The sequence below is a fragment of the Battus philenor genome, unplaced genomic scaffold, assembly GCF_028537555.1.
Source record: "Battus philenor isolate CCGP_79_NKW_IND1 unplaced genomic scaffold, ilBatPhil1.0.hap1 SCAF_6, whole genome shotgun sequence".
Classification (NCBI taxonomy): Eukaryota; Metazoa; Arthropoda; class Insecta; order Lepidoptera; family Papilionidae; genus Battus; species Battus philenor.
Genome location: NW_027181726.1, coordinates 16,913,178 through 16,937,071, shown reverse-complemented (window position 1 = coordinate 16,937,071; position 23,894 = coordinate 16,913,178). Strand labels below are relative to the sequence as shown.

Below are 23,894 nucleotides of genomic sequence, written 5' to 3'. Positions count from 1 at the left end.
CTAACCTAACCTAACCTAACCTAACCTAACCTAACCTAACCTAACCTAACCTAACCTAACCTAACCTAACCTAACCTAACCTAACCTAACCTAACCTAACCTAACCTAACCTAACCTAACCTAACCTAACCTAACCTAACCTAACCTAACCTAACCTAACCTAACCTAACCTAACCTAACCTAACCTAACCTAACCTAACCTAACCTAACCTAACCTAACCTAACCTAACCTAACCTAACCTAACCTAACCTAACCTAACCTAACCTAACCTAACCTAACCTAACCTAACCTAACCTAACCTAACCTAACCTAACCTAACCTAACCTAACCTAACCTAACCTAACCTAACCTAACCTAACCTAACCTAACCTAACCTAACCTAACCTAACCTAACCTAACCTAACCTAACCTAACCTAACCTAACCTAACCTAACCTAACCTAACCTAACCTAACCTAACCTAACCTAACCTAACCTAACCTAACCTAACCTAACCTAACCTAACCTAACCTAACCTAACCTAACCTAACCTAACCTAACCTAACCTAACCTAACCTAACCTAACCTAACCTAACCTAACCTAACCTAACCTAACCTAACCTAACCTAACCTAACCTAACCTAACCTAACCTAACCTAACCTAACCTAACCTAACCTAACCTAACCTAACCTAACCTAACCTAACCTAACCTAACCTAACCTAACCTAACCTAACCTAACCTAACCTAACCTAACCTAACCTAACCTAACCTAACCTAACCTAACCTAACCTAACCTAACCTAACCTAACCTAACCTAACCTAACCTAACCTAACCTAACCTAACCTAACCTAACCTAACCTAACCTAACCTAACCTAACCTAACCTAACCTAACCTAACCTAACCTAACCTAACCTAACCTAACCTAACCTAACCTAACCTAACCTAACCTAACCTAACCTAACCTAACCTAACCTAACCTAACCTAACCTAACCTAACCTAACCTAACCTAACCTAACCTAACCTAACCTAACCTAACCTAACCTAACCTAACCTAACCTAACCTAACCTAACCTAACCTAACCTAACCTAACCTAACCTAACCTAACCTAACCTAACCTAACCTAACCTAACCTAACCTAACCTAACCTAACCTAACCTAACCTAACCTAACCTAACCTAACCTAACCTAACCTAACCTAACCTAACCTAACCTAACCTAACCTAACCTAACCTAACCTAACCTAACCTAACCTAACCTAACCTAACCTAACCTAACCTAACCTAACCTAACCTAACCTAACCTAACCTAACCTAACCTAACCTAACCTAACCTAACCTAACCTAACCTAACCTAACCTAACCTAACCTAACCTAACCTAACCTAACCTAACCTAACCTAACCTAACCTAACCTAACCTACCTACCTACCTACCTACCTACCTACCTACCTACCTACCTACCTACCTACCTACCTACCTACCTACCTACCTACCTACCTACCTACCTACCTACCTACCTACCTACCTACCTACCTACCTACCTACCTACCTACCTACCTACCTACCTACCTACCTACCTACCTACCTACCTACCTACCTACCTACCTACCTACCTACCTACCTACCTACCTACCTACCTACCTACCTACCTACCTACCTACCTACCTACCTACCTACCTACCTACCTACCTACCTACCTACCTACCTACCTACCTACCTACCTACCTACCTACCTACCTACCTACCTACCTACCTACCTACCTACCTACCTACCTACCTACCTACCTACCTACCTACCTACCTACCTACCTACCTACCTACCTACCTACCTACCTACCTACCTACCTACCTACCTACCTACCTACCTACCTACCTACCTACCTACCTACCTACCTACCTACCTACCTACCTACCTACCTACCTACCTACCTACCTACCTACCTACCTACCTACCTACCTACCTACCTACCTACCTACCTACCTACCTACCTACCTACCTACCTACCTACCTACCTACCTACCTACCTACCTACCTACCTACCTACCTACCTACCTACCTACCTACCTACCTACCTACCTACCTACCTACCTACCTACCTACCTACCTACCTACCTACCTACCTACCTACCTACCTACCTACCTACCTACCTACCTACCTACCTACCTACCTACCTACCTACCTACCTACCTACCTACCTACCTACCTACCTACCTACCTACCTACCTACCTACCTACCTACCTACCTACCTACCTACCTACCTACCTACCTACCTACCTACCTACCTACCTACCTACCTACCTACCTACCTACCTACCTACCTACCTACCTACCTACCTACCTACCTACCTACCTACCTACCTACCTACCTACCTACCTACCTACCTACCTACCTACCTACCTACCTACCTACCTACCTACCTACCTACCTACCTACCTACCTACCTACCTACCTACCTACCTACCTACCTACCTACCTACCTACCTACCTACCTACCTACCTACCTACCTACCTACCTACCTACCTACCTACCTACCTACCTACCTACCTACCTACCTACCTACCTACCTACCTACCTACCTACCTACCTACCTACCTACCTACCTACCTACCTACCTACCTACCTACCTACCTACCTACCTACCTACCTACCTACCTACCTACCTACCTACCTACCTACCTACCTACCTACCTACCTACCTACCTACCTACCTACCTACCTACCTACCTACCTACCTACCTACCTACCTACCTACCTACCTACCTACCTACCTACCTACCTACCTACCTACCTACCTACCTACCTACCTACCTACCTACCTACCTACCTACCTACCTACCTACCTACCTACCTACCTACCTACCTACCTACCTACCTACCTACCTACCTACCTACCTACCTACCTACCTACCTACCTACCTACCTACCTACCTACCTACCTACCTACCTACCTACCTACCTACCTACCTACCTACCTACCTACCTACCTACCTACCTACCTACCTACCTACCTACCTACCTACCTACCTACCTACCTACCTACCTACCTACCTACCTACCTACCTACCTACCTACCTACCTACCTACCTACCTACCTACCTACCTACCTACCTACCTACCTACCTACCTACCTACCTACCTACCTACCTACCTACCTACCTACCTACCTACCTACCTACCTACCTACCTACCTACCTACCTACCTACCTACCTACCTACCTACCTACCTACCTACCTACCTACCTACCTACCTACCTACCTACCTACCTACCTACCTACCTACCTACCTACCTACCTACCTACCTACCTACCTACCTACCTACCTACCTACCTACCTACCTACCTACCTACCTACCTACCTACCTACCTACCTACCTACCTACCTACCTACCTACCTACCTACCTACCTACCTACCTACCTACCTACCTACCTACCTACCTACCTACCTACCTACCTACCTACCTACCTACCTACCTACCTACCTACCTACCTACCTACCTACCTACCTACCTACCTACCTACCTACCTACCTACCTACCTACCTACCTACCTACCTACCTACCTACCTACCTACCTACCTACCTACCTACCTACCTACCTACCTACCTACCTACCTACCTACCTACCTACCTACCTACCTACCTACCTACCTACCTACCTACCTACCTACCTACCTACCTACCTACCTACCTACCTACCTACCTACCTACCTACCTACCTACCTACCTACCTACCTACCTACCTACCTACCTACCTACCTACCTACCTACCTACCTACCTACCTACCTACCTACCTACCTACCTACCTACCTACCTACCTACCTACCTACCTACCTACCTACCTACCTACCTACCTACCTACCTACCTACCTACCTACCTACCTACCTACCTACCTACCTACCTACCTACCTACCTACCTACCTACCTACCTACCTACCTACCTACCTACCTACCTACCTACCTACCTACCTACCTACCTACCTACCTACCTACCTACCTACCTACCTACCTACCTACCTACCTACCTACCTACCTACCTACCTACCTACCTACCTACCTACCTACCTACCTACCTACCTACCTACCTACCTACCTACCTACCTACCTACCTACCTACCTACCTACCTACCTACCTACCTACCTACCTACCTACCTACCTACCTACCTAACGAAGTAAAAGAAACCGAAGAAGAAAGCTAATCGGCAACACCGAAGAGCCGAAAAACGCGAAAAGTCAAAAGGACGGAACGCTCTTCACCCTTGGAGATCAGCCAGGCACCGAAACTGCGAAAAGCTAATACAACGGACTTAGCAGTTACAGTAAGGCTAGAGCTGAAGCCAAAGCCGCCACTTCCACACGATCACTCGGAGTGGAAAGAGGTAAAAAAGAAGAAGCAACCCAAGAAAAAAGTAGTAACGCGTTCGAGTGCTCTTATCATTCGCCCAAGCCAGAAGGATCAGTACGTCGAGATCCTTAAGCGGGTCAAAAAAGATGCTTCCGCGGATCATATAGGCAAATGTGTTGATAAAATTAGAAGGACGGCTACGGGCGATATGCTTCTTATCCTAGCGAAAAATCAAAAAGATAAAACGCAGGAGATAAGAAACACCATTTCCACAGTTCTTGGAAAAAATGCTACGGTAGTATGCAAAGTACCTGAACAGGAATTAGAGATTAAGGACCTAGACGAAACCACGACGGTGCCTGAAATCGTTGAAGCCCTACAGAAAATAACTGGCGGAGGAAGCCATATTTCTGAACACTGCGTCAAGTCCCTTCGCAAAGCATACGGAGGAACACTTACGGCTTCTATTAGAGTAGCAGCAGAACTGGCAAGAACCTTAACAGAGCGGCAAAACATCAAGATAGGTTGGGTCAATTGTAGAATAAGAGCTACTCAAAGACCTATAAAATGCTTCAGGTGCTGGCACTATGGTCACGTTGCAAACAAATGCAGCAACAAACATGACAGATCGAAGAGCTGCATCAAATGTGGGGAAATAGGCCACAAAGCCAAAGAGTGCGGTAAGGAAGCCCGATGTATCCTCTGTGTTGATAATGGGAATTCCGAAGACTGTGCTCACATTGCAGGATGTGGTCATTGCCCTGTATTTAAAAAAGCACTTCAGATGTTAAGACAGCCTCAAAAATGATCAAGGTACTATAAATTAATCTTAATCATTGTGAGGTTGCCCAAGACCTACTCATGCAGACTGTACGGGAGCTAAAATTAGACATAGTACTAATTTCGGAACCCTATAAGCACATCAGTGGCCTAAACTGGATCACCGATAAGGAAGAAAAAGCTGTCATCTGGGCATGTGGCACTAAACCTCTCCAGGGTAATCAAAATAATTGTTCTGGATTTGTAAGAGCCAAATTTAATGGAATACATTTCTACAGTTGCTATGCACCACCTAGCCTAACACACGATGAGTTCGTCCGGTTCCTGGCCAAATTAGTGGAGGATGCCCGAATGTACTCCCCGGTAGCTATAGCTGGAGATTTTAACGCTTGGGCAGTGGACTGGGGTAGTAAAGCTACTAACACTAGAGGTTGCCAGCTTCTGGAAGCGATGTCACTGTTGGACGTCGCCTTACTTAATACAGGCGATAAACCCACGTTCACAAGAGGCGAGGCGAGCTCAATTGTGGATCTCACTTTCGTCAGCAGTACACTAGCAAGAGGTAATAGAAGTTGGGAGATCTCGGATACTTACACCGCTAGCGACCACTGTGCCATATACTGGGAGGTATCATGTAAGCCAAATACAAATAGAGTACCACACACAAGAACTGGTTCAGTGGGTTGGAGGACTAGCATGTATGATCCCGGCCTGTTCAAGATAGCACTCGAGGATCGGCCACTGCTTTCCAAAAGTGCCAGTGAAATGGCGGTTGAAATCATAAGGAGGCTGACTGAGGCCTGCGATGCAACAATGCCAAGGCGACGCAACAACAACCGAATCCCACCGGTGTACTGGTGGAATGATAACATTGCTGAGCTTAGGAAAATATGTGTTAAGGCGCGTAGAACCTCCCAACGGGCTCGGAAAACACCACAATTCGAGCAGCTCTACGACAAATATAAGGAAGCGCGATTAAAATTAAATAAATCCATTATAGAGAGCAAGAGAAACGCGTGGAAAATATTGTTGGAAGAGGTTGAAAAGAATCCATGGGGCAAGCCGTACCAGGTTGTAGTTAAACAACTGAGACATGAGAATACAACGCCCACTTGTCCTATTCTACTAGGAAGAATTGTAAGAGCTCTGTTCCCCACGCAACCAAAATCCTCCTTTCAACTAGGGATTGTGGATCCGAATGAAATCCCCCCTATTACCGAGAAGGAGCTAATGGTAGCATGCGGTAGGGTTGGAAACAACAAAGCTCCGGGACCGGATGGGATCCCCAACGTAGCTCTTAAGCAAGCTATTGTAGCAACACCAGGAGTCTTCTTGGAGGCCTACAATAACTGCTTACTGGAAGGGACTTTTCCTACCGCGTGGAAACGACAGAGACTGGTACTTCTCCCTAAAGGTAAGAAGCCACCAGACGAGCCATCGTCATACCATATCATCGTACCATATCGTCATACATACCATAGCAATGTCTGGGAAAAGATGGAAGAGATGCTCCAGAGAATAATGCTTGGTTGCCATCTTGGACATTAAAAACGCCTTTAAGTCAGCGAAATGGAAGGTTATCATGGAAGCACTCAGCTCATTGAAAGTACCTCTATATCAACGCAAAGTAGTCGCTAGTTACTTCTCTGATACGGTCCTCATATATACTACGCAATCTGAGACGGAGGAGTACAAAGTCACTGGAGGCGTCCCACAGGGGTCAGTACTAGGGCCACTTTTGTGGAACGTTATATACGATGGACTCCTAAATAAACACCTACCCAGCGAAACTCAACTCGTCGCATTCGCTGATGATCTAGCAGTCGTGATAGTAGCGAAATACGCGGAGGAAGTGAAGTGGGCATTTGAAAGATCCTTCCAAATAATCAACCTGTGGATGAAGTCAGTCGGACTAGAACTGGCTGAGCAGAAGACGGATGCAGTGCACATTACCGGCAGAAGAGTTGCGGAGACCATCAGACTCAATGTCGGCAGCTGTGAAAATCGTAACTCAACCAACTACACGGTACCTAGGAGTAATGATCGACCATAGGCTAAACTTCAAAGATCAGACTGAGAGAGCAGCAACGAAAGCGTCTCTGGTGCCAGATAAACTCTGCCGACTCATGCCTAATGTCGGAGGTCCCAAGCAAAACAGAAGAAAGTTATTAGCGTCGGTGACTACGTCAGTGCTTATGTATGGGGTGCCCATATGGTCTGACGCACTGAGCAAACTGGAGTACCGAGTAGGTACCGTCGGAAAATCGCCTCTGTTTACAGAGTCAACAATCTACGGGTAGCTAACGCCTTTCGTACATTATCGGAAGATGCGGCATGCGTGATGGTTCCTGTTCTCGAATCTGTACCGAAGCAAAAAATGCAAACCAGACCCCACATCAGCTGAACTTCGAATTCGGGGAAGACTGAAAAGCTTGCAACAGTAGCAATCGTCCTGGGATAAGTCGACGAAAGGAAAGTGGACGTGTCAGTTACTACCAGACCTAGAGCCATGGGTGAACCGGGATCATGGAGAGTTGAACTACTACCTAACACAGATGATATCCGGCCACGGCTGTTACCGAACGTGCCTCCATAGGTTCAAATACGAAGATTCCCCTAACTGTCCTAATTGTGTGAAAAACTCGTAAAAAATTTTTATTTCGAACGAGCCAAATGTCAAAAAAACGCGCCCATTAGAGCGCTCGCGTTTTATAAATGCCGCCCCTGCATTGGCTGGCCGTTTCGAAACGTTCAACTCGTAAAAAAATATATTTTTCCAATAAAAACAAAATGTTCATAAAACGCGTAAAAAGAGCGTGAGCGTTTTATAACTGCCGCCCCTGCACTGGCCGTTTCGAAACGTTCAACTCGTGAAATAATGTATTTTTCCAATAGAAACAAAATGTTAAAAAAATGCGTCAACAGGGCGTGAGCGTTCTATAACTGCCGCCCCTGCACTAGCTGGCCGCTTCTCAACGTTCAACTCGTGAAATGACGTTTATTTCGAGTTGAAGCCAAATGTCAAGAAAACGCGACCATGGGGCGCTCGCGTTTTATAATAGCCGCCCCTGCACTGGCTGGCCGCACCTAAACGTTCAACTCGTGAAATGACGAATATTTCGAGTTGAAGCCAAATGTAAAATAAACGCGTCAACAGGGCGCTCGCGTTTTATAACTGCCACCCCTGCAATGGCTGGCCGCTTCTAAGCGTTCAACTCGTGAAGTAAGGTATTTTTCCAGTAGAACCAAAACGTTAATAAAACGCGTCAATAGGGCGCTCGCGTTTTATAACTGCCCCCACTGCACTGACTGGCCGTATCTAAACGTTCAACTCGTGAAATAAGGTATTTTTCCAGTAGAACCAAAATGTTAATAAAACGCGTCAATAGGGCGCTCGCGTTTTATAACTGCCGACCTTGCACTGGCTGGCCGCACCTAAACGTTCAACTCGTGAAATGACGTTTATTTCGAGTTGAAGCCAAATGTCAAGAAAACGTGCCCATAGGGCGCTCGCGTTTAATAACTTCCGCCCCTGCACTGGCAGGCCGTTTCTAAACGTTCGACTTGTGAAATAAGGTATTTTTCCAGTAGAAACAAAATGTCAAAAAAACGCGTCAATAGGGCGCTCGCGTTTAATAACTTCCGCCCCTGCACTGGCAGGCCGTTTCTAAACGTTCGACTTGTGAAATAAGGTATTTTTCCAGTAGAAACAAAATGTCAAAAAAACGCGTCAATAGGGCGCTCGCGTTTAATAACTGCCGCCACTGCACTGGCTGGCCGTTTCTAAACGTTCGACTTGTGAAATAAGGTATTTTTCCAGTAGAAACAAAATGTCAAAAAAACGCGTCAATAGGGCGCTCGCGTTTAATAACTGCCGCCACTGCACTGGCTGGCCGCTTCTAGACCTTAAATGTGTGAATTAGGTTTATTTGAGATTAAACAAAACGTTCCTGAAAAAAGTTGTCCATAGGATAATTTGCCTAATAAGCGTGTTATTGTTTCGTAAAACGCTGTTATTACCACATTGATTAAAACAAAATGCAGTAATTGATAGCGTTTTCGTTTTACTAAATAATTATTTATTTATTATATTTTAGGAACAGTCGTTCAACTATAGTTTTGCTATGTTAAGCTTCATTACAGACTTATAGTTCCCTTAAATATAAATGTAAATCTTAACAATATAACAAAATAACTGCTACACGTTGTAATACGCTCGCGTCATCATAAGCAGTTTAATTATAAGTGCAGTTCAAATTAGTAAAACATGATCAATAATTATAATTACGATCAAATCTTTTCATTTTGACTTTTTATTTACTTTACAATTCCTAAATATTCCTCATACGACGCTAATTTGCTGTAAATTTAACGGCAGTTGTATAACTATTTATCAATTCTATGAACAGTAGATTAGATGATTTGAATTTACTGTTTTACTGTTCCTTTAAATTTACACAGACGATAGTTGCAGAACTTGAGTCTTATTTTTGGATGGTAATATACTTTGGTTCTTAAGTATGCCCACCGAGTTTTAGGTGATGGATTTTACAAATTGTGAACTAAGAAGATTTGTGTCGTTGAGTTTTACCAGTAAGCGGGGTCGGTTCGCAGGGGTTTATAATGGTTTTTTATAATATTTTTTCATCAGCTCGGATGTACACAAATCGTAGTTTATAAGAGAAATATTATGTAAGAAAAAGGAGATTTTTCACACTATTTTGAATGAGACTTTATTATTTTCTTTTGTCTCAATCGACTCTGGCAAGTGTATAGGCTTTTGGAAGACGAGCAGGTGCACGCGTGCTGCTGAGCATCCCGCACACAAATCAACCTATTTAATAAAAATAAGGAATAGGAATAAAGAAAAAACAAGCAAAACAATTAAAATGTAAATAAACATGAAAATGTTAATTTAAGGATAGTAGTGAAGAATGAGAGAAGACGAAAGAGACGAAGACGAAAAAATACGCTGAATGAGAAAGATTGATGGAATTTGTGAAGTACTTCCTACTACTTCCTGAGCAAGATCATGCGAAAAATGATCTTGTGCATCGTTTGCTCTGTGTACATAAGGAATATATTATTATACCTTATATAAGGTTCAGAAACTATAGTTTCAAATTGGTCTGAATCTTGTACATCTGTGTTAAACTGAGTGGTCGCTTGCGGGTTAGTAATGTTTTATGTTACCACGCTATAAGTGGACTTTATTTGCGGGGCGGTTGTGCAAATTACGCGGTATGAAATATTATGTAGCTTGAGTTTGTTACAACAGGAAAGAGAATAGTAAGATAGGAAGACAAGGGCCAAGGAACTCACCATGTCAGCATTAAATCCTTATTCTCTGTGTGCTGAGAGCGGCGCGAAACTCGATTCTCGTTCTAGCACTAATTGTCTGTTTTACAAAAAAAAACACACGCGGCGTGGATGCGGTTAGTATCAAGGTTTGCGAAACTATAATGGTTGGCGGAAGAAAGTTTTGTCGCGGTTTTTACCCTGTGCGTCAATGTTGCCACTTCATAGCACAGCTTGTTCCCTCGGCGTATTGATGCGTGAGTGGGAAAAGGATAGAAAAATAGAAAATGACAAACGGAGAGCTACATAATTATTTAATAAATTTAGAGTGTGAAATATGAATGCGAAAAAGTAAATGTATTGATAATTAGAATATTTGTACATATAATACATATCACGGCGTAAACACTGACTTTATATATTAGGCGCAGGTTTGTTGCCGTCTTGAATGAATGTTTTATTTGCTCTCTGGACGAATTTATTTATTTTCTTTTCTTTTACGTTAATGTTGCCTAGTGACCTCTTCAACAATATTTGCCGGACTCAATTTCGATTTCCGCATTGCGTTAATTATATTAGACAAAATTCACTAGACGGTGCTAACTACGAAATTGGATAAAACTGCGTAAAGTTACTAGCCACAACTAGATGGCGTTATTCTCAACATGCTTTGTGCGGAAGAGAACGCTGTCCAATATTTCTCGCTTTTTGATTGACTGCAAATTTGTGTTATTCATTTAGTTAGGTATTGTATTCATAGTTTTAAGATTTCGTATTGTAACTCTCTCCAAGGTCTAGGATTTTTGTTTGGATAACATTGTCACATATTACTTTGCACAGTTTTTATACTTTATAACTGCACATACTCTACTACTACTATTTTTAATGAACTTTAAATACGGAGATAATATTATCGTGACGACAGGTAGGTAGAACAAAAGGTAATGTGGCTACGCCATAGAAACATAAAACGAACTAACAGTTCGACAGAGCGAACGCAGGAAAAAAAAGGCAAATAATCTTCTGATTGAAAATGGGATCACTAAGCCGTTGGTTGGCTGAATTCATTATCATTAAATGATAAACAAAAAAACTATAAATATAATAAGTGAAAGACGTGTTTGATTATATTATTTTATTGTTGGTGTGCGTCCGGCTGCGGCGGACGCTGCGCCTGCTGCTGCTGCTGCTGTAGTTGCTGCGCGTGTTGCTGCTGCTGTTGCTGCGCATGCTGCTGCTGCTGTTGCTGCGCATGCTGCTGCTGCTGTTGCTGCGCGTGCTGCTGCTGCTGGGCGTGGGCTGCGGACGGCGTCAGCTGCGCCAGCACGAGGTGCGGACGCGCGGGCGGCGCGCGGCGCAGACCGAGCTGCTGGAGCTGCAGCGCACGCAGCGCCGCGCCCTCGCCGCCCGCCCCCGCGCCGCTCACCCCGGCCTGCGCGTTTCGTAACTGTCGTGAGCAACGAACGGCATTCTTAATAACGGAACAGAGGAGGATAGCACCATCGGCACCCGGCATATTAACGTCTACATTGAAAACTCGCTGGAATCGAATCGCGGTAGATTCATAAAAGAATAACTCACTTGCGCGTGGGGCGCGGTCGTGTGATGTAGAATCTTGAGGTGGTGTCGCGCGGGCAGAGCCTGCTGCCTGTAGAGTAGCTGCGCGGGGGCGCGCGCCGCCTCGCCGCCGGCCGCGCGCCTCACTTCCGCGCCGCTCGTCGCGCCCGCTCCGGCCGCTGCCCCGGCAGCAGTCGCCGCAGCCCCCGCCGCATTCGCCCCGTGCGCCGCCACCACGATGCGCTGCGGCACGGTGGCGGGCTGAGACGGAGCGGCGGACGGCGCCACGGCCCCGGCTTTCATCTTCTCTTTGGCGATGCGCTCGGCGCGCCGCGTGGCCACTTCCATGGGCGTGGGCGGAGCGTCGTAGTCGACGCCGTGGTCGGCGAGCAGCGCCTGGTGCTTGAGGTTGCGGTGCGCTGCGTCGTCGAGGCGACGCTTGGGGGCCGCGCGGCGGCGCTCGGCCGCCTCACGCATCGCGTCCATGCGCTGCAGCGGAGGGCGCGGCGCGTCGTCGTCGGCGCGGCGGCGAGCCGGCGCCGGCTTCTTGTGCTTGCGGCGCGCGCGCTCCGGGTCGGCGAGCGCGTCGTGGCGGTCGCGGCAAGAGCGTGGCGAGCGGTAGGCGCGCGCCGCGTCGTTCACTAGATCCGCCGCCCAATCCCAGTTGGGCGCACGCGAGGCGGGCGCATCGGGCGGTAGCCGCTGTAAGCGAAGGGCGCGTCGCAGCGCTGCATCCTCGCCGCCGCTCCACTCAGGCTGCGGGGGGTCGCGGTGCGCGGGAGGGGCGCGTGGACGTGCGCGAGCGCGTGCTCCTCCGGCCGCCGCCGCCGACGCACCGCGTTCGAACAGCGAAGGGGGCGCGTGCGCGGCGCGCGGTGCGGCCCGCAGCCGGCGTTGCTCGCGGCCGCCGACTCCCGAGGCGCGCGCGTCCCTGCGCGCCACGCCCGGCAGCAGCGAGTCGGGCGCGGCGCCGCGGCGGTACAGCGCGCGCGCCCAGCTCTCGCAGTAGACGTCGCCGTCGCCGGCGGGGGGCGTGGGCGGGCACCACATCTGCACAGCGGACGGGAGGGCGTGTAGGGCTCTGCGACTACTTACGGCGGTGGCGTTGGCCTCGAGTACTCACCGGCATGTGCTCCGCGGGCTCGGCGCCGCTGACCCACACCTGCAAGTGCACACAGAACGTCACTCGGGGGAGCTGCGCGCGGCTCGCGCCAGGGCCCGCCGAGCGTTAGCGGTACCATCAGAATCGACAGTTTACTTGTGTTCGCACACCCGGCCCTCCATACCCAACCAGCGTTTTACAATATATTTGAAAATATAACTTGTATGTTGAAAGCTCATGCGCGGGGATCTGTGCACAGCGTGAGCGCAATTTAAGATTTTTATTAAGCGCAAAACCATTTCGACTGCACGGCTGACATTAATAGTCAAATTAAAAATCTTAAAAGTTCATGTTAGTATTAATTTAATGCTTTCACCCGCCGAAAGATGGCGCGATATCACAATACAATAATACCGCGCCTCATTGTCTGCGTCAGAGTTCAACGCAGCTTGTCCTCGTTACGTAATGCTCGAGGTTCTTTGCGCAGCGCGCTGTTGTACAGTTGCAGTCGGGGGCGCGGGGCGCGGGGCGGTTCCGTTGCGAGACCATTGTTTGTGTTGACATTACATTACTGGTTCGCACAGAGCTATACCACTCGAGACTCGGCAGACTGCGAGCGCACGCATCAGACTAGCGTTTTGTACTTTCGGAAGTTAGAATCATTAAAAGCAGTATAACTCTGGTCGTGCGTGGGTGCGGGGGGTGTGAGGGGTGAGGCGCGACGCTCGGCTTCGGCCGTAAATGCTTGGTGCGCGTTACATCCCTGACGTTCGGAGCGGCGTCGCCGTTTTGGTGGCATCTCGCGCGAGCACCGGTCCGACAGTGAGATCTCAAGCATTTACGGACGAAATCGAGCGGCACCAAAACGTCGAACGTCAGAAATATAAACGCAGAATAGATTGTGTAAAGTCATTTATTGTAATCGTCGGGGACGCGCGGCGCGGCCGCCAGCCACGCGTCCAGCGTGCCGTTGCGCAGCGCGCGCCGCCGCCCGCGCGCGCCCCGCTCCACGCGCTCGGGCCGCTCGCTGCGCGCTCGTGCGCCTCCTTCGTCCAGCGTCCACAGATTGATCTGAACGGTGCCCCGCGAGCGCGTGCGCGGCTGCGGCGGAGCGGCGCGCGTGTCGGCGGCCGGCGCGGTCAAGGGCGCGGGCGGAGCGGCCGGCTCGACGGAGGGCGCGGGCGGCGACGGCGGCGGTGACGGGGGCTCAGGAGGAGCGCGCGCAGCGCGGCGGCGACGTACACGCACCTTGGCGCGCGAGTCGCCGCGCCAGTACGTCAGCTCGGGCTCGGCGGCGCAGTCAGCGGCGGGCTCGGCCGGCTCGTCGGGCTGCTCGTCGCGAAGCGCACGGCGCGCGCGCTCCCACTCGTGCAGCTGTCGGCGCATCTCGCCGAGCGCGACGCGCTCCGCCTCCGTGGCGGCCTCGCTGCTCTCCACCAGCCGCATGGCGTACTTCTCGATCGGCGTCAACTGTAACAGACGACGCTGACACGTCACTCGGCGACACAACCATTTAAAATATCGGCAGTGTATTACTTCAAACATTATGTACAAAATGGGCTAAAAAATATTGAATGGACAAAAACAAGAACCTATATGCGGAATTTTCAGAATTAATAGAAAAATAATTGGATAATAGAATCGAAAGAAAAACAATTATATTTTGAGAAAAAGAAAGAGGATCGTAACGGTAAAGATTTGAATATAATCAAATTTATTATTGAAAACTTTGCGTGTAGGATTGTTGGGATCATTAAAAAGATACTCGGAAATAAAATATCAGGCGGCTGCCTGCACGCGTAGATGAGCGCACCTGGTTCATGAGCGCTGCCAACTCTGCCAGCTCGGCGCACGGCGGCGCGGCGGGCGGCGCGGCGGGTGCGGCGGGGGCGGGCACGGCGGGCGCGGGCGGCGGCGTGTCGTCGAACTCGGCCATGTCGCCCTGCGCCTCGGCGCGTGCAGCGCGCGCTGCGGCGGCGTCCGCCTCGTCCTCGGCGGCTGCAAGCGCGCACTCCAGCTCGCCGTCGGGCGCGGGCGCGTCGCCGGCAGGCTCAGCGCCGGGCTCGCCGCCGAACAGTTCTTTGATGTTGGACTGCGAACGAAACACTTGCTGACTCGCGCACGGAGGAGACTTCGTGCACGGCGCGGTACGGTAATGCGAAACGCAGGCCGCGTCTCAAGTAACAAACTAATGTCTTCGTTAAAACTATAATTTTGCTTTTATTGTAACGCAACAGGTACAAAAAGAAGTAACACTAGGAAAGAGCACTGTACGCGTCTTCACAATTATTTGCTATCCTATTGTGCGTAAGTCTAATTTGATTGCGAACAAAGCATTAAGTTTAAATGAATCTCCTGCAAAACACTCTCCTCGGTCGGCAATGCACTCACTCCGCGATTGGAAGCACTTCGGAAACGCTACTGTCAAAGGGCTAGTTGGAGAGTTAGGCGTAAGTGGACAGTTTTTAAGGTCGAGGGACGCTTCGACCTTTGCTCAACGTGACACCGCAACGTGGCCGCTAGTGATCGACAGGTAGTAGTAGAGCATTAGTCTTTTCTTCATCAATTTACAAATACAAACACCACGGCACCGCAGTTTATATGAATTACAGTTTTATGTGACAGTATATATTACCAGGCGCAGGTAGGAGGTGGTGAAGTGGCCATCCTCGATAGCGAGGTGGCCCAGCGCGCGCTTCTGCTCTGCCTTGCGCAGGATGTTCTCTTCGACGGTGGCGGCGGTGACGAGGCGAAAGACATGCACGTCGCGCGTCTGGCCGATGCGGTGGCAGCGGTCCTGTGCCTGCGCGTCCATGGTCGGATTCCAGTCTGAGTCGTAGAACACGACGCAGTCGGCGCCCGTCAAGTTGAGGCCCACGCCACCACTGCGCGTTGACAGGATAAAAGCGAATACACGCGCGTCCGAGTTGAATCGCTCCACGAGCGGCTGGCGCTGCTCCACGCGCGTTGCGCCGTCCAGCCGCAGGTACGTGTGCCCATGCATGGACAGGAACGCCTCCAGCACGTCCAACACGCGCGTCATCTGCGTGAAGATTAGCACTCGGTGTCCGCCCGCTTTCAATCGCCGCAGCAGCCCGTCAAGCGTCTGCAGCTTGCCTGCACCCAACGGAAAAATGTCATCACGATATCTGATGCCAGGGCGAGACGGAGGTCAGGGCAGAAACTCACCACAGTCGTACTGCAGCAGGCGCGGGTGCGGGAAGGCGACGGCCTGTCGAGCAGCCGGCGCATGTAGCAGCGCTAGAGCGGCACGTGCGGGTGGCCCGGCCACGCGCGCCGCCACCACGCTGCGCCGTCGCCACGCACGCCAGCCGGCTCCGCCGCCTCCGCACCACAGCTCGGCAGCAGCGGCGCGCACCCCCCCGCAGCAGACGCTAAACCTGCACGTTACATTTTACGATAAAAACTTCTGAGTCAGCAACAAGTAATTTCGTACCAAATTGAGGCAAAAAATTGATAAACTATGGTCACGTGGCAATCACTACGCATATCGGCGGTTCACATAGCAGTGGTGAGTACGGAACTGTCATACACTTACCGATCAATGATGTCATGCATCTGATCCAACAGGTCCTGAATGTCGCGCGGCGGCAGCGGGGGGTGCGCGGCGCATACTGCGGCGCGCAGATCCGCCCCGTACAGCGGCAGCCGCCAGCAGCGCCGCTCGTTTATGGCAGCCAGCCGCCGTAGCGAGGCACGGCGCCAGGCGGCCGCCCGCCCCGCCGGGCCGGGAACGGGCGCGGCCGGAGCGGGCGCGGCGGCGGTTCGCGCGCACACGGAGGGGGAGGCGCGCGCCTGTGCGGGAGGGGGCGGCGCGGGCGGTGGCTGCGCGGGCGGCGTGCGCGGTACCAGTCGCAGGTGCAGGCGGAGGGCAGCGGGCGGCGGTCGCGGCGGCGAGCGACGCGCCTCTGCTAGTTCGTCAAGCGCGCGGCGCGGCGGCGCGAGATGGCGCGCGCGGTGCGCAGCAAAAGCGCCAGCATCGGCCGCTTCGAGAGCGGCCAGATCCCCCGCCAGGCGCGCGCCAATCCGAATCGCAGCCCACGCCGCGTCCGCCGCGCTCAGCACCAGCGACGGCAGCGGCAGGCGCAGCGCGCGCAGCTGCAGAGGCGATGACACTGCACGCGCCTCGAATAGGTCCGGATGGTTGCACACCTTACGCAGCTGCATCAGCACGTTGATCACGCTCAGCAGGTTACCGGATGCGAGGCTCTCTTTTGTCCTGCAAACAGGTATTCTGCTCTATCAGATCTACATTTGTCTTCCAAAGGTCTGCTCACCAACAACGGCGGGATCTCGAGCGGCTGCAGGTCGTAAACAGCGGCACGAGATAGTGCTTCATCAACTAAAGATAACCACCAAATCTATTATTGCTTTGTTACTATTTATATTATCACAAAATTTTCTTGTGTTAATTCAATTATGACGCTTTAATGAGCACAAGTTTCAAAACTTCTGTAAATCGATAAAGATAATGCACCTGTAAAGAAGTATGAACTACTATTAAATAAAAGAACAAATAAGTATAAAGACTTCTTGGGGAATAAATATCACGCAATAAATAAAAGAAGAAATAAAGTACAAAAACAAACCAAACAGGAACTGTACCCGTGAAATTTAAAATTTTTAAAGTAACGCACGTCACGTAAACTGCTAGGGTGTCGCAAGTGCTTGATACGTACTTGGCGCGCGCCATGAAGTCGTCGTAGAGGAAGCGCTGCCGCTTGGCGAGCCGGCACATGAGCACGTGTTCGTACTTGCGCGGCATCTGCCGCTCCACGTCCGCCTTCAGCCGCCGCAGCAAGAAAGGGCGCAGCACTTCGTGCAGCCGCCGTACGAGCGCGTCGTTGTGGCACTGCGAACCCTCGGCGATGCCGGCCACGGGGCTGAACCACTCCCGGAACTCCGAGTGCGAGGCGAAGACGTCGGGCATCAGAAAGTGCATCAGCGACCACAGCTCCAGCAGGCTGTTCTGCAGTGGAGTGCCCGTCAGCAGCAGGCGCCTGCAACGAACACCCGCCTCATAACAAAATACTGATACCCACTGGTGACTACTGTATTACAATCAGCTACAACATAACTATAAGCGTGCGAGTCACATCCTGAGCTCCCCTGCAGCGTTCGGGAGGCACTCACCGTTCTGTTTGAAAGTTCAACAACATCTGCCACCTTTGAGACTTGAAGTTCTTTATGTTCTGTGCTTCATCCAGTATAAGGTATTTCCATTTTTTTCTACGAAAACTTTGATGATCCTGCACTACCAGTTTGTATGATGTTATGCACACATGAAAAGAGTTTGCTTTAGTCCACCCCACTCGCTTCAACTTTCGTTCTTTAATAGTCCCATAATAGGTGAGGATCTTGAAAGCAGGGCACCACTTTTTGAACTCCATCTCCCAGTTGAGAACGACGGAAGTGGGCGCCACCACGAGATGCGGGCCCCAGTCGCGCCGTTCCAGCGCCAAGTGTGCCAGCAGTGCAATGCTCTGGATGGTTTTCCCTAGCCCCATTTCGTCGGCGAGTATGCCGTTGAGGCCGCGCGCATGCATCGTGGCCAGCCAGTGTAGCCCGACGTGTTGATACTCGCGCAGCGAATGCTTCAGCAACCGCGGCACCGGCGTGCCCACCGCCGTCTCCGACAACGTGGTGCCCGTTGGCTGAAGCGACGCCGCGAGCGAGGCCGCCGCCTCGACGCGCTGCTCGCCCGCTGCGCCCTCGCCCCCTGCCGACTGGCCCGCCGCCGCCCCGACCCTGTCCTCTCTCGCCTCCGTTTCCATCAGCGTCTCCAGCGCCTCCGAGCTGGAACACTCGGATACACTTTGCGACTCCTCGTCCGAATCGTTGCAATTCGTTGCCTCGTCATCCTCGACGTCGTTCTCATCATTTTCGTCGTCATCGGCGTCGGTGTCGGCGCTCGCTTCTGTGGCAGTCGACACGTCAGAGTCCTCATCGGGCGCTTCGGTTGGTTCGGGCGTGTGCGTAACGCGTGCCGGGCGCGACGCGGCGTAGCGGCGCATCAGCTCGTCGAGGCTGAGCTCGGCCTCGTCTTGCAGAGCCAGCACCTCGGCTGCGGTGTCCTCGGGGCGCTCGCGCTGCTCCTGCTCGGCGATGGTGTCCTCGTCGTCGGCCGAGTCCGCGTCGGGCCCGTAGTCGGACGGCGGCGGCGAGTGTGCGGGTAGGTAGCCGGGCGGCAGTAGGTCGCCAAGCGCCAGGTGCGACTCGCGGCGCAGCGCCTCCAGCTCGTCATGGTGGTCGGCCGCGTCGTGCGCCGCCTCGCGCTCGGCGGCCGCGATGGTCTCCTCGTCGTCGTCGGAGCAGCCGCGCGGCGTGAACTCGTCGTCGGAGGGCGGCGTGTCGGGCGCGTCGTTTGCGTCGGGCGGCGCGGGCGGCCCAAGGTTGGCGGCCAGCTGCCGTGAATACCGCTCTGTGCGGTCCACGATATAGCTCAGCTGCTCGTCGAGGGCTTCTTTGCGGGCTCGCTCCACGCGCCGTACACGCTTCCACTCCACCAACTAGAAACAACGTCCACAAATAGTTTTATTTACAAATATTTAATTAGGGCTTTGAGGTTAAGTTAACAATTGCCTATCCACCACCGGCTAAGATATGCCACCCAGCTATGTACCACGAGTGATGGACATCTCTGGCATCACAATCATGCAACTGAACACTCGGAAGCCAATGCAAATATTTTTGCATGTAACAACTTGTAAACAAGGATCTATTATTATTTTTTTGACTATTACATTATAATATAAATATATTTGTAATTTGCAAGCTACAATGATAGAGAGATAGAGTACGAAGTTGTCAGCACAGAGAACGAGCAATGCTTTAGATTAGGGTCTACATTGTGCACAGTACTCACTTTTTCCACATTGGACCAAAATGTTCGGATTTCTTTTGCTGCGAATGATGCAATTTTTTTCAGTTGTAATTCTTGCGCTTTTTCAGCTTTCTGCGCGGCGAGAGCCTTGTCTTGAAAATACTTCTGCACCGCCCGCGCGCACTGCAAGTGAATATCGGCCCGTTACACACCCGTACACGCCGCGCGACTGACGTTTTAACATTATGAGAATCGACCGATTCATCAATTAGTCGCGTTAGACTCGTCAAGCAAGTGAAGACACAAAACAAACTTAAACCTTTTTGGCGGCCTGCTTCTTCCACTTGCGTTCGTGTGCGAAGTCCTGCGCCAGCCACGCCATCTCCTCCAGCAAGTAGTCCCAGTGCGTCTTGGGGCGGGGCGGCTCCATGACTCGCGGCAGGCGGCGCTCGGTCCACAGCCCGGAGCGCGCCAGCTCGGCTACGCGCGCCGCCACGTACGCTTCCTGTTTGGCCTTCTCTACCATCTCATCCGCCGCGCTCAAGGGGGAAGGCGCGGCGGCAGCGAGCGCGGCGGGCGCTACGGGTGCTACGGGTGCTACGGGCGCAGCGGCGACGGCGGCGGCGATGGGCGCGGCCTGCGGTGAGGACGGAGCGGTGGCGATGGGAGCGGAGTCCGTCGCACCCAGCTCTGGTTCGGAGTCGGGCGGCGGGTCGGACGGCGGCGCGGCGGCGGGCGGCGCGGATGGGAGCGTGGCGGCGGGCTCGGCGGGCGGGGGCTCGGGTGGCGGCGGCGCAGCGGGCGGCGGGCGGCGCGCCTCCAAGAAGGCCAGCAACTGCGGCGCCGGCGGCCGCTTGCGCCACGCCGCGTAATCCATCATGTTGCCGCCCGCCTGCAGGAAGTACAGCTCGCTCAGTTGCTCCGTGAACCTGCAACCGAGCGCGGAGCTAGAGCGGCGACGCGTCACCGAACGCGACGTGGCGACGCAGGCCTCTCCGCGGGTGCTGACTTACCTTTCGCGCAGGGTCTTCAGCCGCATCAGTTTCAACTCGAGCAGGCGCTTGCGCACGGGGTCGTCGTGCACGAACTTAGGTCGCTTGCGCGGCGGCTCCTCCTGCCGCTCGGGGCGCTCGGCGCGGTCGGGGCGCGCGGCGCCGTTGAGCGCGGCGTCCGCCACGCCCGCCGCGCCGCCGCCCCCGCCTCCGCCCGCGCCCCGCTCCACACCCTGCCCGCGTACAAGACTGTTATCTCTGACACCGTACAATGGCGACATCATTCCTGATTCTGCACGTGTTATATATACACTTATACATACTCTTCAAGTTCATTATTTACTCTTAACATAAATAACAACTAAGCAATCCGGAAAACATGCCTAGCAACTGTATCAAACAAGCAGATGGCTTTAATCAACACTTTTTATAGTTAAATGTTTACACTAAGTTACCTAGTAATATACCAAACAAAATGTAACAGAACAGAAGAGAACTGCAATGGAAAGCGCCGCCGGCACAATCTGAAGTATAAAAAGCAACTTGTGCCAACAGACAACAAACAATCTCTACTATGTGCAAGTCTAAAATTCCTACAAATGTCTTAATGGATAACGGATTGGTTCAGGAAGTGTTAAGCAAATTGCAGTTGGGCAGAATACCAACATGCCCTTGTTATGTGTGCCCATAAATGCAACAGGAGTAGTGCGGTAACACTACAAGAGTGCAAGATGTGACACTGCAGGATTTGTCTACACCTGACCACTGCATTAAGGAATTAGAAATTAGGAATTAGAAAGCTACTGTTGGGCATTCATTCATAAACATTGTAATATTTATTTCAATGTTCTTTCATAGGCTACAAATCATTTCTCAGCTTTTTTCTTCCAAAGTTAAAAATTGTCAACTACAACAGTGTAATAATTTATAAAAACACAAAAATATTTATGTTCCATACCCTGTATACTGACTGATAAATCTATTCGCAAGCCACTATCCGATCAGTTGTGCGGCTCATGTGGCTGATAACAATCTAGCTATATATGTATGTGATATGAAACACTTATGTTTAATCAAATGAAAAAAGTTTGAAGAGAGAACTGGAATAGAGAAATGGGTTCATTTCCTGCACTGCAGAGATGATAATTATTCAATTTTTTTAATCCCAGTTCATCCCTAGTTGACGTGGGCCTTATATGAATGATTATGAAAAATTTTCAGAAATGTAGCAAAATTACACGGGACACCAAACTACCTCTGCTTACTACTATTCACAGTGTTTACAGGATATTTTGAGATTAAACTAAGTTAAGAAAATTGTAACATTATATTTTTCTAGTAATCAATTGATCAAATTATATCATTAAAACATACAGATCCAATTAATGATTCAAGATAAAATTGTATGGCAAAAAAACAAACTAGTGTTGTTATTTTGTACTCTCTACTAGCCAGTGAATATAAAATGAATGCAATAACATAATATTGGAGTGTCATATATTGCACTAATTCTTTGGCACACAGAAAATCTATCTAGTCCATAGACAAATGAAATTCTCAATATTAATAACAATTTTTAAGCCATTATTTTCAGTTGAAGCCTTATAATCAACAAATACTGTAGTGAATGTTGTGCACCATAGGAACAGACATCTTTGCACAGCATAATATCTATAAAAAGTTAAACTACCTCTAGGACTCCAGTGGTCTGCTTATAGCAGCGCACGGAGCTACCTATTCCACAGAGGGCAGTGCCTTCTAACAGATTCATACAACTAGATTAACAAACAACTTCACTCAAGCTCTAAATAGCCGACCAAAAGGTGCTCATAATTACTTGATGTACAAAAACGCAAGTGTTATTCGCTTGTGTGATCGTAACATAAATAAAAGATGTAACTTCCTTCTCTTATTCTGCAAATTCGTGTCATTAATATGAAAATAGCGAGGAATTCTTACATTTTCAACAGTGTCTACGGCTCCGGCGTCTTTGTAATTCATTTTTCAATGTTTTTTTTTCATCATAACCTTGCAAACACTTTCAAATCCGCCATAACAAACAATAATTGACGCACCATGAGAGGCAGCGCTGCACCGGGCGCGCGACGCGAGACGCTCTCATCGCCGCAGCTCATGACGCGACATAGCGCGCGATCCCGATGAACTTGCGACGCTCGCTGTGGCTAGACTCGGACACCCAGCCCGCACTGCACTGCACTGCACTCGGAAGCCGATCCGATTGTTTTGATATATGTATCAATCTTGTGTTCATTACTATTTCATTAAAATTAAAATACCACAGCACGTCGTAGCACCTAAATTCGTTCGGCACTTATCGGAGGAATTAAAAATAGGCACATTGTTAAGTATGTAGAGAATAACGAATAAACCGCCACAATTACTTCTGACAAATATACACGGGCGGCCATATTGACTACAGAAGACCGTGCATCAAGTAGAGTGTCAGTCATGAAACTCTTGTGTAATCGTTAATTACTGCAGTTATAGAGGTGCATCGCGTCTTTCTGTTATCGAAATAAAACTTGTGATAGTAAAACTTAAGCTACTTTTAATGTATTTTAAATAAAAATTCCACAAAACTAATTAATTTTAATCTCTACAACCGGTGTTGTCAACTTAATAATAAATTTTTCCCAATATTCTCAATTTTATGTTCATTGTTGTTATTTAATCTATTTAATATTTGGATTTGATGCTTCGACTTATTTGTTTAAGTTTACTTTATAATCTTACTTTTTACATATTATGATTAAATATACTTTAAAATTTTGAATTTGAAATTTTAAAAATTATGATTAAATATACGTTTAATATACTTATAAATGTTACTTGGTTGGAATAATCTCAAAAGACCTAACGTCTGATAAATGATGAAAATAATTTCAGTGATAAATGGTTCTAAAATTATTTTTAAATGTAGTTTAAGATATTTTTAATCATTGTTTTCTCTATTTGACGAAATATGTG

At 49.7% G+C, this 23,894-nt stretch overlaps 1 protein-coding gene across 1 annotated transcript; it reads right to left on the bottom strand.

Annotated features, from left to right (window-relative positions):
* Nucleotides 1-11,531: 11,531 nt before the first annotated feature.
* On the bottom strand, nucleotides 11,532-23,529 carry dom (domino). The gene is made up of 14 exons (XM_068773982.1): nucleotides 22,982-23,529; nucleotides 20,928-21,139; nucleotides 20,234-20,843; nucleotides 19,957-20,097; nucleotides 18,225-19,600; nucleotides 17,771-18,091; nucleotides 16,630-17,310; nucleotides 16,260-16,471; nucleotides 15,706-16,187; nucleotides 14,884-15,162; nucleotides 14,319-14,540; nucleotides 13,092-13,130; nucleotides 11,993-13,018; nucleotides 11,532-11,858 (listed from the first exon to the last, which is right to left on the bottom strand). The coding sequence occupies exons 1-14, from the start codon at nucleotides 23,039-23,041 to the stop codon at nucleotides 11,547-11,549; spliced, it is 5,973 nt and encodes a 1,990-aa protein (XP_068630083.1). The 5' UTR covers nucleotides 23,042-23,529; the 3' UTR covers nucleotides 11,532-11,546.
* Nucleotides 23,530-23,894: the final 365 nt, after the last annotated feature.